The 19,445-nt window shown below is 35.6% G+C and overlaps 2 protein-coding genes across 2 annotated transcripts; one reads left to right on the top strand and one right to left on the bottom strand.

Moving 5' to 3' along the window:
- Positions 1 to 2,482: 2,482 nt before the first annotated feature.
- On the top strand, positions 2,483 to 4,782 carry LOC122061554 (leucine-rich repeat receptor-like serine/threonine/tyrosine-protein kinase SOBIR1). Its single transcript, XM_042624869.1, has one exon. The coding sequence runs from the start codon at positions 2,677 to 2,679 to the stop codon at positions 4,615 to 4,617; it is 1,941 nt and encodes a 646-aa protein (XP_042480803.1). The 5' UTR covers positions 2,483 to 2,676; the 3' UTR covers positions 4,618 to 4,782.
- A 12,453-nt stretch (positions 4,783 to 17,235) lies between these two features.
- LOC122060612 (protein SIEVE ELEMENT OCCLUSION B-like) lies at positions 17,236 to 18,936 on the bottom strand. The gene is made up of 3 exons (XM_042623741.1): positions 18,869 to 18,936; positions 17,569 to 18,040; positions 17,236 to 17,471 (listed from the first exon to the last, which is right to left on the bottom strand). Exons 2-3 carry the CDS (start codon positions 17,996 to 17,998, stop codon positions 17,236 to 17,238), a joined length of 666 nt encoding a protein of 221 aa, XP_042479675.1. The 5' UTR covers positions 17,999 to 18,040; positions 18,869 to 18,936.
- Positions 18,937 to 19,445: the final 509 nt, after the last annotated feature.

The following is a 19,445-nucleotide window of genomic DNA, read 5'->3' as shown; positions in this document are numbered from 1 at the left end:
ATTAGTGACATAGCTTCTTTTTCAATTGAATTAATTATAAATGTGAGTAGAATCCTTTGTGAGATGTATTAATTAATAAAAGGGAGTGGGTTCGTACCCCCTGCCCCTAGCGTAAGGGCTCATATAGGCCTGATTGCATGTGGAAACTTCAATAAAGGTGGGATTTTCATCTTTTATGAGAGGTAGAGCGGTCTTTTCACCCCACTTTGTGTTTGGGCGTAAGAGTCACATTGCCTATTAAGCTTCTTTTTCTCTTAATATTTTTTTTTTAGTAATAAGAATATTGATTACAACATGTGAACTCATAGCTCCTAAAAAAATACAAAAAATAAAATAAAATAAAAGAATCCATGAAATGGATATAGGCCAATCGGTCATACACACCATGGATCGCCCTTTCTGACAAGGGAATCAACTAATTACTGTTTCCTTTCCTTTAGAATAAACGAGAAACTATATGGCTTCATATATGAAGTTACATGAACGATGTCATGAATTATAAAAGCTATAGAAGTCGGAGGAGACAGACTGACGAGTGAGATAAATAATAAAATCCTTATTATTAGATTCAACAATAATATAACAATAATAATATGATCAAATCTTCACTAGCCTATAGAAAACTTTTTTTTTTTACTAAAAGTTCAATAAAATATGTATTAATGAAAATAAAGAAATGTACAAGATTATAGTCTAAACATTCCTAGACCCAAAAAATAAAATACATCGTTCCCTAACCCCATCTTCGATAGAATTCATATCCTCTGCAGCGAGCAGTGAGGTTGGTTGAGCATCGGATGGCTGAAAGCATTTGACCAGGCGTCCCAAAGAGCTTCCAACCACCCAATACTCACTACACCGATGCTGCGGTTGCAGAAGATTTTCATGCCCTTCGGCATGGCCATCAACAAGGGGCTAGAGAGACCTATAATGGAGATAATGGCAGCAGGGCTCGGCATAGCTTGTAGTAGACATATATGATCTCCAACTAACTAACCGAGAAGGGAATAATGCCTATTTATTTTAATTTAATTTTTTTGAAAAGTAATAATACTTATTTAGTAGCATTCTACTCTATGTTGGTTATGGTCAACACTCCCTGTGCCCACCTCTCATCTCCCGAAAACAATGGACAAAAAACATGTCTTCTTAGAGGGAAAGAGAAAAATACAAACATGAGAGTGTAGGCATGGAACATATCCCGAAAAAGGTTCTTTTTTTTCTAAATCTATATGCTAAATGGATCGAGTTTTTATTTTCCCTCTTATGTGTTGACACTTCTAATTAGAGATGTCAATTTCCAACCCATTCGACCAGTTCAGCCAAATCGAATCCTTACTTGTTTGGTTTATGAGACCGGTACAAACCGAACTGGTCCTGAAATTGATTAAAAAAAAACATTATTTTCAGTATGAAAAAACTGAATAACGGTTGCAGACCAATAGGAAACCGTAACATAAAACCGATAAAAAATTGATTTAAAATGGATGGAAACCGATATTTGGTTTAACGGTTTGGTTTTGAGTTGGCCTATTATCACCCCGCCAAAAAAAATTATAACCCGATCAACTTTGCAAGAAACCGGTAGAAACCGAACTGGTCCACGTGTGTTTCTTCTTAGTATCTCAAAGCCCGTTTAAGTCGAGTAGTTCAAGAGTAGTACTGTGGGTCTCTTGAGTTTGCGACTGAGATGAACGATGATCGTCTTCGGCGAAAATCTGATACGGAAAGAAGGATAGAATACTACGAAGCGAGGTATATTCAGACAAGTATAAAGACAAGTGCGACTGAAGTCCTCTCTTTTATTTCATGTCGTCTTCACTTTTCAGCTGTCTTCATCAGAAGCCAATCCAACGGTTCTAATGATCCATAGACTTATTACCACACCCCAGTGGAAAATTGATCCTTTTGTCTTTTCTGCTCAACCAAACCCCTCCAACGGGGTTGACTTGCTTGACCCAATGACCATCATTTGCATATATATATATTTTTTTATTTTTATAATGGCCACACAATTTATAACAAATAGTCTAATCATAGCTATGCTTGAAAATCAAGGAGAAAAAATTAAAAATTAAAAAAATAATATCTCTGATGGAAGCAAAGGAATTGAGTTTGACTTTATTAATTGATTCACAACTTGAAGGAGTATATAATGTACTATAGTTTTGTTGATTGTAATTTAAAGGTTTTTTCAAGTTGGGGTTTTAAAGTTAGTTTTTTATCGTTGCTTGGGTGTAATATCTCTTTTACATAGTGAAACATTTTATTCGCCAAAGGACGTGGCACATTACATTAGCGTGTGAACCTCATTAAATCTCTGTGTGTTGTGCAGATAGATATATATATATATATATATATATATTAGTGTTTGTTATAACATTTGTTTTTTTTTTTAACCAAACATTAATTATAATGATTATTTTTATATTTTACAAGTGTGTTGACTCTGAGTCAAATCTTCAGCCGCAACAGCCCCGCCGAGTACTGCTCGCTCCAACATATTTTCCACGCGGGTTCAGTTCAGAGACTTCAGACTAGTTTTCGTCAACTTTCTTGTACAAATTAAATTGCCAAACGTCTTTGAAGTTTTATAATTTAGACCTTTTTTGGGTCTTTAAATTTCAAGCTCCAAATCTGCTCCAGGGGAGGAAACCTGCTCCTTGCTGCTCTGTAATGGCTTCTCCTATCTTCCAGTTTCATCATCTCTATCTCCTTCTCCTGGTTGTAGTTCGTCTTGTCTTTGTCATCGACGCTAGTTTAGTTCTCCACAATTCGGATTTCCATGCTCTCTCCGCACTCTGGACCAGCTTAGGTTTCCCAACTCAACTCGGTATTTCAGCTTCAGGAAATCCTTGTTATGATACCGAAGGTATCTACTGCCAGAGGAAAACCTCCACAGAGTGGCCGCTGGTTCTTCGAGTAACTGGAATCGTCTTGGACTCTCAAGGCCTCAACGGATCTCTCTCTCCCGTTATCGGACAACTGTCGGAGCTGAAAGAGCTCTCCCTGTCCAACAACAACCTCGTTGACCATATTCCTCCTCAAATAGTTGAGTGCAAGAAACTAGAGGTCTTAAACCTCCAGAATAACCGGTTCTCCGGCGAAGTCCCATCGGAGGTTTCATCTCTGGTACGTATCCGGTCGCTTGATCTCTCTTCGAATAGATTCTCAGGTGATCTAAGCTTCTTAAAGTATTTCCCCAATCTAGAGAATCTCTCCCTCGCCGACAATCTATTTACGGGAAGAGTACCAAAATCGCTTCGTTCTTTTCGAAATCTCAGATACTTGAACCTCTCCGGGAATAATTATCTCCAAGACTCCCAAGTTCCATCTCTGAATCAGCTAAAGACCAGAAGTAATCTCCCCAGGCGTTACAAATTCACCGAGAATTCCTTAAACAGTAACCACAGCAACTCCGCAGTCGCACCATCACCATCGTCGGCCAGGAAATCCAATCACTCAAATTCCAATGCTCAAGCTCCATCTACCTCAGTGTCGTCTCCGGCACTCAAACACCACAAGCACAAAAGAAAGTTAAAAGGTTGGTTGTTCGGATTCTTAGCCGGCGTTGCAGCGGGATTGGTATCGGGATTGATGTTGACCTTCCTTTTTAAGGTTCTATTGGTTTGTATCAGAAGCAGAATAAAAGATTCCGGTCCTGTAATCTTCAGTCCCTTGATCAAGGATGCCGAGGCCATAGCTTTTCTAGAGAAAGAAGACGGCCTTTCATCGTTGGAGATCATCGGAAAAGGAGGTTGCGGAGAAGTTTACAAGGCGGAGCTTCCAGGAAGCAACGGCAAGATTATAGCCATCAAGAGGATAATTCAACCTCAGCCCATGGAACAGACAGATCTCGACGAAGAAGACAGCAAGGCCCTTAATAAGAAGCTGAGGCAGATCCGGTCTGAAATCCAAACCGTCGGGCAGATCCGACACCGGAATCTGCTGCCTCTCTTAGCCCACGTACCCCGGGTGGACTGTCACCTACTGGTCTATGAGTACATGAAGAATGGGAGCCTACATGATGCGTTAGGCCAGGTGTCAGCTGGGGTCAGGGAATTAGGGTGGAAGGTGAGACACCGAATCGCCCTTGGAATCGCTGCCGGTTTGGAATATTTACACATGAACCATAGTCCACGAATCATCCACAGGGACTTGAAGCCTGCAAATATACTCTTGGACGATGATATGGAGGCCCGGATCGCAGATTTCGGGTTGGCCAAAGCCGTACCCGAGGCCGATACTCACGTGACAACTTCCAACGTGGCAGGGACTGTGGGGTATATATCACCGGAGTATCACCAAACCTTCAAGTTCACGGACAAGTGTGACATTTATAGTTTCGGGGTGATACTGGCAGTTCTGGTGATTGGGAAGCTGCCGTCCGATGACTTCTTCCAACGGACGGATGAGATGAGCCTGGTGAAGTGGCTGAGGAACGTGATGACGTCAGAGAATCCAAGAAGAGCCATTGATGAGAAGCTGTTAGGGAATGGATATGAGGATCAGATGCTACTTGTTCTCAAGATCGCTTGCTTCTGCACCGTAGATAATCCCAAGGAGAGGCCCAATAGCAAGGATATCCGCTGCATGCTCTCTCAAGTTAAGTCCTAATTAAAACTGCTATGCCTAAGCACATTGCCACGTGGATTTTTTTTTTTTTTTTTTTTATGTATTTATTTTCTTCTTAATAAAGGTTATTAATAAGGGGGTGTTTGTATTAAAGTGTAAGTGATGCTACTGTCTAAAGGATAGTATTTTATATCCTTGTATATTGAACTTTGAAGTAATCTGTTTTGTTGCAGAGTTTGTGTTGTTCTTAGCATAAGTGGAAAATCTATCAAGGATTTCTCTTCTCTTTTTTTTTTTTTTTTTTTTTTTTTTTTTTTTTTTTTTTTTTTTGTGATTCAAGAGGGGAGGATTATTATTATTATTATTATCATAAATATCTGTCATTATTTTTTAAATGTCACAAAAATATATATTTTGTTATATAGATAGATGATATATCCCATTATGATTGCTGGATAAAAAGGACATGGTCTGGAATAATTGTGTTAAATCGCACACTTGAAGGGTTTGTGAGGGAGAGAGAGAGAGAACTAGTTATTGGTATACATCTTATACATGCTCATGCATGTATATCATTACTTTATGCATTACTAAGCAACTATGAGAGGGATTTTTTTTTTTTTTTTTTTGGGATGTGGGGTTGGGGATGAAAAGAAAACACTAACTAGACATGTGGCCCTGCCCTGGAACAAGCACCAAGACATTCAAGAAGAGGCATGGGTAGTCATTTAAGTGCCCATGTGTCTAAGCTTGGGATCACAATAATGATTTTTTTCTTGCAAGGTGCGCATACCACTATGGTGGCCTAGAGAGGGATTGGGCACCCAAAGGACCCGAAGGTGTGGGGGTGGAACAAGGGGTGCCTTAGTAATAGGGAGAACAAAATACAGCCTCTGGCTAACCTTCAATTGCCTGACTGCAAACCATTGCATTAGACGATGCTCAAATTCATAGGAGCAAATGGTTTTAAAAAAAAATTGTAAAAATGTAGAGCTTTAAAAAGAAATTTCAATAAAATTTATTTTTACCAAAAATAGAAAATAAAAACCTCAAATATTGCCCTCCACTTCTACACTCTTGCACATTTCTCAAATCAAAGCAAGCATATTTTTAAGTGAATCAAATAATCTCTTCTATAAAAATAAATAAATAAAGTTAAACTCATGACCTCTTGGTAGTAAGATGTTGGTTAACATTTTCAATAACAATTGTGAAGCTTTCTTTCATGGTACAAAAATAAAAAGGAATTGTGATTTTAGTGAAGAATATTATTAATTAAGAGAAATGATGTGTACGCTCTTCCGCATTTGTTGGCTTATCGTGTGAGATAACAGATAAAAAAAAAAATATATTGTTTGAATTCTTCACCAATCTGAGGATTTCATGTGTGTATTTACTTCGGCTGCATTTGGTGGTTATTCAGTTTTAGAAATGACGTTTTGTGTCAAAAACATAATTTTCAATGTCAAAATCCTATTTTAAAACAAAAGAATGTTATTTGGTGAACATGTTTCTAGAACGATTACCTTCTTTGTTCATTTTTTTTGCATTTGGAGCGAAACTGAAACGACGGAACAATGTTTCGTCATTCTATTCCATCATTTTGCATTTCTAATGTTTTTTTCTCCTTTTCATTTTAAAAGAACTGAAACACTAAGTTCACATCAAACATTTTATTTCATATTTTTATTCTCGTAGAACGAAAAAACATTAAAAATATTTTTCTGAATAACTATCAATCTCAAAGCCCGTTTAAGTCAAGTCGTTCAAGAGTACTGTGAATCCCTTGAATCTGTGAGAGTAAGATGAACAATGATCATCTTCGGCGAAAATCTGATATGGAAAGAGGAATACTACGACGCAATGGAAGTCCTCTCTTTTATTTCCTGTCGTCTTCACTTTTCAGCTGTCTTCATCAAAAGGGAATCCAACGGTTTTAAATGGTCGATTTATGGACAAATTACCATACCCCAATGGAAAATTGATCCCTTTGTCGTCTCTACTCAGCCAAACCCCTCCAACGGGGTTAACTTGCCTTGACCTCATGACTATCATTTTCATGCTGTTATAACTTTTATAATGACCACAGAAATTATAAAAAAAATTATCCACTCATAATGATTATTTTTATATTTTAATTATTCAAGATGATGATTGATGGCTTCAATAGAGGCTAAATTATTTAAGAAGAGGAACCCTGTCTGTCTACTATTTCTCATCTTGTTTTCATGCGATAGACATCTTTCATAGCCCCTGAAACAGGATATGAAACAGGAATTATATCCAAGTGTGGGATGCTAGATTGAGAATGTTCTTTCTCTTATTATTTAATATGGTGATAAATTCTAAATTATCTAAGCTTCACCATCCTTGTAAACTAGGATAGCCCAAGTTATGTCATGTGGTAAATTGAGCAGACTCGAAATTTGTAGACAATAGACCTCAAGGTTCTCAACCTATATGTCTCGGAGCAAAGAAAGTTTTTCCAAATGGTAAAATAAATCTAGAAATGATACGTTTTATGAAATCACAAGATGAATTTAAATTATTCAATTTTATAATATTTTAATTTAAATGGATTTTTTCTGGTTCAGACTTCAGAGTACATAACATTGTCTGGAATATTGGACCAATGGAACACTAGTAAGGACAAACACGATATGGATGTGAATATAACTTTCTGATTCGATTTGACTATGAAAAAGTTAAATGAGAGTTTTTTCTAAGCCGGCGGATGAATGATGAGACGATTCAGATATGACCCCCTCATTTCTCACATAATCTCTCCCCTTTATTGTACAATTCCAAATCAACTCACCTTAGGGTTTAGAAAAACTTGATCCTAAATTAATTTATGAAACCTCCTTAAAGTTTGATAATTTAAATATTTTTTTTGTGAAACCTCTGTGAGGTGTTAATTAAAATTTTCAATAACAATTGTGAAAAGCTTTCTATGATGGTATAAATTAAATATGAAAACGAATTATGATTTTAGAGAAGAATAATATTAAATTAAGGGAAAATGATGTGCAAGCTCTCTAAGATTTCCTATTAGGTGGGCTAGCATAGTTAAAGATTTGTTTTCAAAACCGGTTTAGTGGTGTTTGACTACAGATGGAGTAAGCAAAAAGAATCCAATATTATTGGTAAGTGATCTCTATGGAGATATTGGATTCTATTAGCACACCTTAATGGTATGAAACATTTATTACTATGTGTGGACCTAAGGTATTGTTTCCTAAATGAGGAGGAAACCCTAATTTTATTGCAGGGTTGGTCCCTACCCTCACCCCTATATATAGTTATCACTGACCCATTAAGTGAGGCTAACGACCAAAAGCAAAAGGGAAAGAGGGTAGACCAAACCAACATTGATCATGTTGTACGAGAAACATACAATAAGACATTGAGGAGTTATTATTCTTCAGCCATGGATTCAGGTATGCCTAAAACGTGTTTATTGTAGTGTTTGTCGTGCATGCTTATCGGTCTTCATGAATCGTTCCGTATTTATTTTCTATCAATGGTATCAAAACCTCGTTCATGAAAAATCGATCGACTGCACCACCAGTAATAAAAATCAATTTCTTCTCCTTGAATCGTTTTGTTTTGAAGAAACGAAAAAAGTAATATATTATATATTATTACTAATGGACAAAACTTGCAAAGTTAAATTTAAAAAAAAAAAAAAATTGGAAGTCTGCTTCCTGTTCCCTTTTACAGTTGGCTACCCGTAAGCTTCCCGTCGTGGAGCCATGGCAAAGGAAAGCTCAAGATCAGGTGAGTTGAAGTATCCATTCTTGGGCGGGTCTCTGATCCTCCCATAAATAGGTTTCTTCTTTGGAGGCGGTGGGCGCACTGAAGCCATCGGGATCCGACACTTTCCATGCTTCGGCGTCTGGCATCCATCTTCTATTCTCCCCATTTGGAATGGGCATGCCAGGAGAATTGCACCATTGAACCCGACCCAACACGAACTGAACCAATGTTCGATCACCTTAACGCCCCACTTGGTTACAAGCTCGCGCTACTGAGCTCGGCCTCTGCATTCATGGCCTTTGTTCCTGCGTTTGTAGACGCTTTCGAGTTCAGTTGAAAAACACATAAGAAAAAAGGGGAGGAAAGCAACATAGTTTATCTCAATTAGTTTAGAGAAAAGAAAAGTTAAAGGCGAAAAGCCAGAGAAGGCCGGCAGGTTCCAGCCATCCAGGAGGAAATAAAAGTGCCAAGGGAATATATTCCGTTCCTGAATTAAAAAAAAAAAAAAAAAAAAAAAAAGTAAATTAACACCATCATTGTCTCCAGAAGCAAGAAAACAGGTTAATAGACTTAATATGTTCAAGAATAAAAAAAAAAAAAAAAAAAAAAAAAACAGTTGCAGGTCGACGGCTGTGTTGTTTTGTTCAAGTAACCCAAAGAAACATATGTTTATCTTTATTTAGGGTTTTAAAACTGCTATGTTTTGGTTTTACATTTATACCTTTAATGGTCTTCACTTATAATGGGTTGTATAGTTTATAACTTTTGAGCCTTTAGGCTTAAGCCCAACATTGAGTTAAGTTTGTTCCTTAAGTTTGGGCTGGTGGACTCAAGCCCAATATATATATATATATATATATTTTAAAGAGTTCAACTTATTATTATGGTTCAAAGAATTGAACCAAGTGATTTTACTTCATTACCCTTAAGCTTTTAAGTCACAATTATTGGGTTTTATTGGATTTGGGCTGGATCCATATGGTTTGACTTAGTTTTATATTCTATATTTAGAAACTAAATGGGCCAAGCCCATGTCCATATTTGTTTAAGTGTAATGGGTTTAAAAGCTCATAGGCATTATCTCAAATAGGATGGATTGAACCAACACAATTCGAACCGGTTAAATCAAACAAAATCTAGTGAATCAGTCAATAGGTGAACCAAATTAGATTAGAAATCAAGTTAACACAAACGGATTCGTGATACGGAAGCTATCTCCAAAAGAGAGTATTGTATTACTTTGGGACGAAGAAAGTATTATGTTAAGTTAACTAAAAAAAAAAAGAGAAGGGAGGAGGGGAGAGCTATATGACCATTTGTTCAATGCATTGAAATAGCTTTATGGGTCTTAAGGAAATCAATCTATACATTAAGCTTCGGTCTAATAAGTTTGCATAGACTTATTGATTGACCCTAGTTTGGTTTGAATTTTGTTGATCATTTAGGATCTGATTTAATTCCAGTTTGACCTGATTTGACTAGCCATACTTGACTAGTCGAACTAGTGGGAGGATATAATTATGTATTTTGAAATGTTTTTATGGTTCAACCAGTGTGTGGATGTTCAATATACTGGGTTGATTTTAAAACAAGAAAATGAGACCCAGATTTTGTGTTCCATAATTGTTTTGGAACAGCTATAGTGTTTTGTCTTTATTCTATAGTGGCTTCAGAATTGTATTTCTGTTTATGCGTATTTTTTTTTTGCATTGGTTTATCATTACTATGATATTAAAAAGTCATTTATGAATGACATAGGCAGAAAATTAATGGCATTTTATGTTTGCATGTCATATTTGGAACACTCTATGATGAATAAATATATTGGAGTTAAATTGGGTGTAAGCTTTCACACATGTTTAGCTGTAAAACGTATTTCTAGGGAACCATGAAAGGGTGATGTGGATTCCACCAAAGTGACGTATCTTGTTCTTTCATGATTTTCCCTAGGGCAGCCTAGTAGGTGACATTTGCCTAAAGATGATGTCACCAAAGTTAAAAAAAATGACAGTAACTTAAGGATTCTGATCCCAAAGGTAAGGGGATCTCAAAAGTTATTGTTCTTTTCATAGTTAATACAAGAAAATGAGAAGACCAATGTATTCATGTCTTAAAGGATAAGGATACAGTTTCAGCTATAACTCTTGAGTGATATGGTCATTACAGTGAATGCACATGAATCTCACCAAGTTAAACTTTCTTATTAGTGTGGTCTATTTAAATCGATTTTTGTGAAGATTCTTTATGGGTAGAGTTGGCATCTTAAAGATTAATATTAATGATAATACCTATACTCACATTTGATATGTTATGACACAAGATCATCCTACGTTGCTTCTACATGTTGATGGTTTATTAACTATTTTCAGCATAGTTTTAATGAAATCCAGTTTTTGAGTCTAATAATTGTATAGACCATAAACAGTTTATGCAAATGGAATTAAAAATTGTTTAATTTTGATTTATTGAAATGACTTCTGAAATCTGTTTATACTGTTGACTATTTTGGCCTTGTTTATTCAAGCCAACAATTAGATATAGTTCTAATATGAACTGATATTGACTCTTATAAATGGTACTTTTATTAGGTCATCTAGTCCTACTCTCTTATATTAGTGGGAGAATAAATTATTATCCTATTGAGGGTGATAGATGTATCACACATATTTTATTATGTATATTACATTTGTCGTTTCATAAATTTTAAATCAATCTGGGGTATTTTGATATTTCTTCGATGTTATATTTATCATCTGTGACATCAGGTTTCGTCACGAGACACATAATTATGAGTTTTGACACCCATTTATGATTCAAAATATCACAAGTGTATTGTTTAAGTAATATTTCTTCGAATTAATATGTCATATTTGTACTTATGATAAAGTTCAATTTTATTGAAAATTCATCGAGATAAAACAGATATATTATATTTGAATGATTTAAATGAACTCATTGAAGTTTTAGTGGTATAAAGCCTATGAAGTTGTTTATACTTACTATGGATCTACGCCAACATTACCTTTATTTATTAAAGGCTTATTGTTGTTTTAGCCTATAAGTTATTCGGTTCATGTGCCCTATTAGCTAAATAATTTTTTTTTGACTTAAAGAAATTAAGGGGCTTTATTATGATTGACTTTAAAGTTTATAGACAAATATTTGTATTAGATATTAAAGTCATTTGAGCTTAAAGATCATACTTGTATATAATTTCTTATATCTAATGCATTATGGATAAGGTGACATATTTCATGTGTTTTTTTTTATCATGAATAAATGTTATGAACTTTCATATTTAGCATGTTGTCATTATAGAAAATGTCATATTTAGATTTTCTATTTATTTATGGTAATGCCTGGAAGTACAAAACTGTCATACTAAGAATGTACTCACTTTGATAACTGTTAAATTATGGTGTTACCATATTGACTATAAGGGTTTATAATGGGTTGCTTTTGTGGACTTATGTTGAATATTTTATTAATTAAATACTGAAATAGCTCATCTTGTTGTTTGCACCCAAAATCTAAACCCACAGGCATTTGGTAGCAATCCAAGTCTATAGGTTTTCATAATTTCAGTTATTATGCTTCCACTCAGTGGCTAGTTACTGAGATTGTGAAATTACTATTGACTATTCAGGATGGGTTGCAGTCAAGGAGACCATATGGCGAATGATGTGCTCTTGCCACCACAGGTGAGTCTTCATTTGGTCGGTTTCGCTTGATAGTGTGAGGGTGACGTTTTGGGCTTCATAGCTTTGAAGGTTCTTGTCTTGCCACTACAGGTGATGGAATCTTCAAAGTGGTGTTGTTTCGAGCTTCTCGCCTTGCATGTGAAAGATTTCACTACGTGTTGGGCGATCTTACCACTACAGGTGTGACCCCGATGACGTTTGATATTTTCCCAGTTTTTGTTTTCCTACAGTTATTGAAAACAATACTGGGATAAATCTGATTAATGGCCCAATTAGTCAGATTTAATTATATTGTTGGGAAGTTTAATATGCCTTCTGTTCTTGCATATTGTATATTTTGGTAAATATGTATTATTATATTTGTCAGTTTTGACTTCTCAGCTATTTTCTGTTAAAAAAGTTTGAATGGTTCCAATTTTAAGGAATGGAACTAATCCTTTAATATTTCTTTGGCTATTATGATAATAAATTTTAATCTTGAATTGATGAGCCTCCTAAGCCAGTGGTTGTTAATTATGTTCAAGCTAAGGTTCTTTATGAAAATGGGAGGAATCGAATAGGTCTATCTAAAGATCAGTGGGAGTAAACTCATGAATCATAAATTTCTGTAGAACTACATTATTACAGATTGTTGACTATATATCTAAACCATTGAGGATGTTCTGTGACAACTCCACTGCGGTTCTTTTCTTTCATAACCGTAAAGGTACTTCAGACTCTAAACACATTGACATTAAGTAATTTTTTGTCGGAGATAAAGTTCAAGAGTCACAGATTACAATGGAACAGATTGCTACAGAAAACATGATTGCAGATCCTTTTACTAAGGGCTTGACTCCAAAAGTCTTTCAAGAGCATGTCAGTAATATGGGACTTGTTAGTTCTTTTGATGCATTTTATTAGTGGGAGTTTTGTGCAATATGTTCGGATTTGACTTTCAGTTTTATTTTATATATATGATCCATTATTATTGTTCTCAAGAATATATATGCATTTTTATCATGGCCATTTGTTTATATGTATACACTTATTTATTTGCCTCCTACAGAAATTTGAGGCTATATGTGGTGTATTTACCTCATTCTGTATCTGAGTGTTTAGTCAATACACACACATCTAGTCGCTAGCAAAGCCACGTTTGATTGAGGTCTAGTGCCAGTGTTTTGGGACATCCAGACCCAGTCCCAATGAGCTTCTTTGATTGAAGCTTGAGCGTTTGGGAGACGCTTGTAGTTAATGAGACCTTCGGTATCTGTCTCATAGGGCTTATATGGTTTTCGAGCCAGGACTAATTTGGAAATAGACATGATGATCACTATTGCATGTTATTTTCATATCACACTTTCATACTGTTCAGACCAAGTCGGTGATGTTATGAGCACTTTGACCTGTGTGGTCTCATATCACTTTAGATGTGATGATCAATACGATTGGGTATTTGTAATTCTCATTCGGACCAAGGCATTTGGTTTAAGGAGCACTTCATTCGACACTGTTTTGTTTGTGGCCACATTCAGTTTATCTAAATCGGAGAGTCGTTTTAAATAAATTTTAAAATCTAAAACTTGTGACATATGCTGCCCAAGTGGGAGATTGTAAGATTTTCTATTAGGTGGGCTAGCATAGTCAAAGATTTGTTTTCAAAACCGGTTTAGTGGTGTTGACTACAGATGGAGTAAGCAGAAAGAATCCAATATTATTGTTAAGTGATCTCTATGGAGATATTGGATTCTATTAGCACACCTTAATGGTATGAAACATTTATTACTATGTGTGGACCTAAGGTATTGTTTCCTTAATGAGGAGGAAACCCTAATTTTATTGCAGGGTTGGTCCCTACTCTCACCTCTATATAGTTATCACTGACCCATTAAGTGAGGCTAACGACCAAAAGCAAAAGGGAAAGAGGGTAGACCAAACCAACATTGATCATGTTGTACGAGGAGCATACAATAAGACATTGAGCAGTTCTTATTCTTTAGCCATGGATTCAGGTATGCCTAAAACTTGTTTATTGTAGTGTTTGTCGTGCATGCTTATCAATCTTCATGAATCGTTCCGTATTTATTTTCTATCAAGCTCTTGTTTGCTTATTGGCTTGTTGTGCGAGATACCAAATACACTGATAAAGCGTTGATAACTCCCCCAATACTTAATTATTATCTTGTAAGAAAATGTCAAGGAATGAATTATTAGAATAAAGAAATCAGAATAAATGATTGCTTACTAGGGAAAATAGAACACAATTTGCAGTAGCAACAAACTCAATTTTTTTGGTAGAAAAATAAAAATGTTATCATGCAGTACCTTTAATGTACTCACTGAGGGGTGTAGAGTGACATAGCGTTGGGTTGGGCTGGGTTTTAAGAACTCTAGCTTCCCAAAACTCAACCCAGGTCCAACCCAATTTTCACAGGCTCATGCCTATCAACTCGGCCCTAATTGATCCAAATTGGGTTGGACTAACCTTGATTTTTGTCAGAGTTGGATTAATTATGACTCACCTTGTTTTTGTAGTCAAGATCAAGGTCGTGTTGAAGAAGTATATCGAATATTGGAAGCAATTATAAAATTTTGTGTTCGTTGAAGTTATAAACTTTTGTATAAATTAGATATAAGAATCAATAACCTAGATTTCATTATTCTAAATAAAGGGATATATATAGGATGACAATCCTAAATTTTATTATATAAATTAGGGCTAAACTCAAAGCCAAGTTGGGCCTAGCGTCAACCAAAGCCTAGCCCAATCTTGAAGTGTTTTTCAAACCTAACCTGCTTTCAGAGTCAGAAATCTGATGCCAGGTCATATTTGAGATTAGGGTGGGTTCGGACGATCAGGGCCAAACTAAGTTACACCCCTACTTTGGGCACATATTTCTATGAAAAATGGTTCTCTTTGAGTGTGCAACCTATGTCAATGCTCCCTATGTTTATCTCTCTCTTTCCCTAATAAGGGGAGAAAAATATTACAACTCAGACCAAAATTGAACCGAACCAGCTGATTGTTAACGTACTTCCAATCTTTACAAAAATTATAAACAAGTAGTTATTAGTAACACAATTGTTTTTTTATAGTTGAGAGAGTTGACCGTAAGGATGTCAATTTGGAACTGAAATTGAATATCCATACCAAAACCTACTGTTTAAAATCGTACTGATTCAAACCAAATGAGATTTGGTAGATTTTGGTATGAAAATGGTATCCTTTTTGGTTCGATAGGTATCAGGTTTTTAGACAAAATGGTTTGATACATATCAAATCGAATTGAATTAATTGTTTTAACCAAAAATCAAATTATCGACTACATATATGATATATCTCGTATAAGGTTTTTACGGTAAACGTTGAAAAAACCCTATCCCTATTCCCTATGTCCCCCCAAAATCCTAAGTCCCTGATCATTCCAATCCTAATTTCTCTAATGCCAAAGAAATTGGAAGGCTTTTCCTCCTTGGTTGTATGGGTGTGTTACTATACTGAATAAGAAACTGTATTTGTACCGAATAAAAACCATATTTATACCAAAAACTATATTCTAGTATACATGTGAATCGACATAATTTATTTATATTGAAAGAAAATAATATATAAAAAAAAAGAAGTAAAATTACAAATTATTAGACACCTTATGGAGAGTGGTGTCAATGAGAAAATCCCAATTTTGATAACCTTTTGGTAGACAAAGATAGATCTACCTCAAAATTTCATGATTCTTTTACCACATCAATGGAACAAGGATTATAATTGTAAGCCTTACGAAGAAGTAGAAGTAGAAGGAAGAAAAAGAGAATGTTGACCCATTTGAGCATGCGTTTATGTTTATGAATGGTTTGATGCAAGAGTTGAAGCCTCCATGTAGCTTGACTCCAAAGGTTGTCCTCTTTGATGGGGATAGGGAAGTTTATGCTTCCCTTCATTTTTATCATGGGGAAGGCATTGGGGCTAAGAACCCTACCTTTTGAGTCCAACGCCACCAGAATGTGGTTCTTGTTAAAGTGCCACACCTCTTTGATGTACTTAATCACTGCATCTGTCCTGTCATGATGCACCCATTTCCATGGCATCTGTGATAGCAGTAATTTAAAGTCTCCCTCTTTGGCTTCTGTCCATTCCCCCAATGTGAGACACACCACTTCGAACTCAGATTCTTCTGTTGTTGGCTGGTCCTTGAATTTTCTGTACATCTCAACCAGAATACCAATATCTTTTTGGAAGACATCCAACTCTGATATCAGAAATAACACATTTTTCTTCTTCAGCACTTCAACGCCAACCTGATTGTGTCATGTACAAAGCATGCATGGAGAGATAAGTGAGCCTTTCATGATTCAGCTTTAATGAGCTTAAAACAGTCTTAATCATAGTTGGAAAATTCGGTTTTGACTTGGGCGAGTCACATGAGTCAAGTCAAAAATTTTGAAAACCTGATCAAGAGTCATGTAAATTCGAACAAGGAAAAATTAACAAGTCTCGGTCATGAAATGCTTGACTCAAATAAGACGAGTCTTTCTTATCCAAGTCACTAAAAACTCAGTAAGCCAAGTTGTTTTTAACAAACTATCAAACTTGATTACTATTTCAATAGTTCATTTATATTATTGAACATCTATAACATTGTATAAGCTCAAAATAATTTTTTTTGGTAGATATAAGCTCAAAATTCAATGATATGTAATCTTCTTGTTTTTTTTTTCTTCATATTTTATATATTTATATGATATTTTTATTAATTTATACATATTTATTTTATTCAAAAAATATTTGACTCACCCTGATTAAGTTTGACCAAGCCAAGTCACCAGGTTTTTCTTAAAGGTTAGTCGAGTCAGAAACCTAGTCTTCCATCTATTTTAATGTGGTATAAGCTCAAAATTCAATGATATGTTATCCCAATTTTTTTTCTCCATGTTTTTATGTATTTATATGATAATTTTATTAATTTACACATATTTATTGTATGGAAGAAAGAACCCTACCTGTCTTGGTGTTGGCAACACCAAGACATAGGCAGGTGCAGAAATACTACAATACACCCACCAATCTCGTACGCTAAAGATACTGCTAAAGATACTCGTAAGTGCTAGCGTAAGCAACACTAGACCAGCAAGGCTCTTTCCCCTTGACTTGCCGTTTGACCAGGCTTAATCACCATGTTTTTCTTGAAGTCAAGTCAAATAAAAAAATCTGGTTTTCCAACTATATTTTAATTCTAATAGTAGAAGTAGCCAAATGTGGTAGGAACTGATCAGTTGAGAGAGAGAGAGAGAGAGAGCGAGAGAGAGTAAAATCCCGTTGCTGGGTGGAGATTTGGAAGAGCGGCGGTAGACCATCTTTGGTCTTGATCAAGGCATTGAGAATCTCTATGTTGTGAATGTGGGTTGTTGCGAAGAGTTGCACAAGCGCTTCATATTCTGCGGATAATTTCATCTTATCTGCAGAACCACCACCATATTTATCAACATAAGAAACTTTAGAAGATGCAAAAAATTCAACCCTAACGGATTTCCTTCCTTCTCATTATTCACTCACCAATGGACTGTTGGTAACGATCAAGTTCCTCTTTAAGGTGGCGATGACTAACATTGAGATTCTTCAATAACTTGAACAACTCCTCGTTCTCAATTCTCGATAGAGTATACTCGTAACCCATGCCGAGGAAGCCGAAGAACTGTGGCACACAGGCGACGGCGCTCCTGATGATCCAGTAAACAGTAGTTTCGACAACCGATTGGTCGAGGGACTCCTGGTTTGGGAGCTTGCTGAAATTGACGATGCAGTCGATCAGGTTGACCATGGCCTTGATGACGCTTCTCAGCGTCTCCAGTGGCTTTGATTTGTTCGCCCCCACCCCTTCCAGCAATAAGAAGAACTCACCGTAGGTGACGGCAAAGGCAGCCATGACCAGAACCACCTTCGCATCCCAGGAGTAGCTTGACAGCGTCTTGATCAGTGTCGACATCGTATTATCCCCTTCTCCTCCTCGAGTGCATTTGCACGATATCTGCCATTAATTAATGAATTATCATAACAATATTATTACATTAATACTATTATTTGTTTCCTTTCTACCCAAAAAAAAAATATATATATATATATATTATTTGTTTCCTAAACCCTTGTTTAGCCGGTTTAGGCTTTGTTAGTTCTATCTATTTTTTGTTTGTTTTAATATAATTTCCATTCATCCAAAGAAACAAAAAGGTGTCACTTAAAAAAAAAAAAAAACCATTTTCTTGCTAAAGCGGTCACTATTCCAAATCAAGTATAACAATTCACAATTTGCCGCTTAGTAATAAATGGATTTGTACTTTGTGTATGTGATAGAGGACCCACATACATCTTAATCACCAAAATTTAGACAAATATGAACAAGAAAGGTAACTCAAAATCTGATTCAAAGTTTTAGTAAAATTACCAAATTACCATCAAATAGAGAAAATTTAAAATACAAAATGATAGATTTTCTAATTTTAGTTACTTCTGCTATTCATTTTAAACTAAATTATACCAATGAGATGCTTATCTGGTCCTCTATTACATTAGACTAACCCATGTCCTGCATATGGTAAATAGTGATGCGTTATATTTCACTTAGCATAGTGACGGGAAAGAAAATCCATGTTTGTTTCATTATTTAATAGTGGTCGATATTAATTATATACTTCATAATTGATCTGATCAAACTATCCAAATAGCAACCAATATCATGCCAATAAATTAACATGAAAAATAGAAAACTTTTTGAGGTTTCAATTCCAGTACTGTTACCTACCGGATGATAGTACTTCTATAGCATCTTCAATATAAAGAGAGTATGTTCAAAACTAACCTCGCAAGAGATCTTATGTATTGTGTGAGTCAATGCTTTGAAAGTGACAGCAGGGGTATTCTCTTTCAAGCTTTCCATGGCATGCCCAACCTACGGATGCAAATTATGATGAATTACTGGTGAGGATCTTATGAACATAAAGTATGAGAGCAAGCAAAAGCATAGCTAGCAAGAAGAGAATATCCAATCCCAATGATAACATGCACTTCTTATAATTGGTAGTAGTAAAATTACTATGTATGTACTAAATTACTACTAGTACTTCAGTGTATCTATACATGTAAAGGGAGAAAAAAATGCTACCCATCTATGTTTTCTACGCTCAGATATTGAGCCCTATTTTTATTGTAGGTAGGGGTATCTTTTAGTAGTCCCTAAAAACGAGTGTGGATCAGGTCCTCATACGGTCTCATCCACACACATAGAATCCACCGTAGGGTTTTTCCTTGTGTGGATTCCATGCATATGGATTAGAATCGTACTAGAATGGTCATCATACGACAACCTGATCCACTCTCCTTAAAAACAGGTGCTGTGTTTAAGCGAAGAGAACGCATGCAGAGTAGCTTTCTTTTCT

This window comes from Macadamia integrifolia, chromosome 14 (assembly GCF_013358625.1).
Source record: "Macadamia integrifolia cultivar HAES 741 chromosome 14, SCU_Mint_v3, whole genome shotgun sequence".
Lineage (NCBI taxonomy): Eukaryota > Viridiplantae > Streptophyta > Magnoliopsida > Proteales > Proteaceae > Macadamia > Macadamia integrifolia.
The sequence above is the reverse complement of the archived record's forward strand: the minus strand, read 5'-3'. Positions and strand labels throughout refer to the sequence as shown.

Excerpts from the sequence above, each read along its gene's own strand:
- LOC122061554 (XM_042624869.1), top strand. The coding sequence starts at position 2,677 with ATGGCTTCTCCTATCTTCCAGTTTCATCATCTCTATCTCCTTCTCCTG.
- LOC122060612 (XM_042623741.1), bottom strand. The coding sequence starts at position 17,998 with ATGTCGACACTGATCAAGACGCTGTCAAGCTACTCCTGGGATGCGAAG. Across the intron at positions 17,472-17,568 it reads TCGTTACCAACAGTCCATTG|ATAAGATGAAATTATCCGCA; the intron begins GTGAGTGAATAA and ends GTGGTTCTGCAG.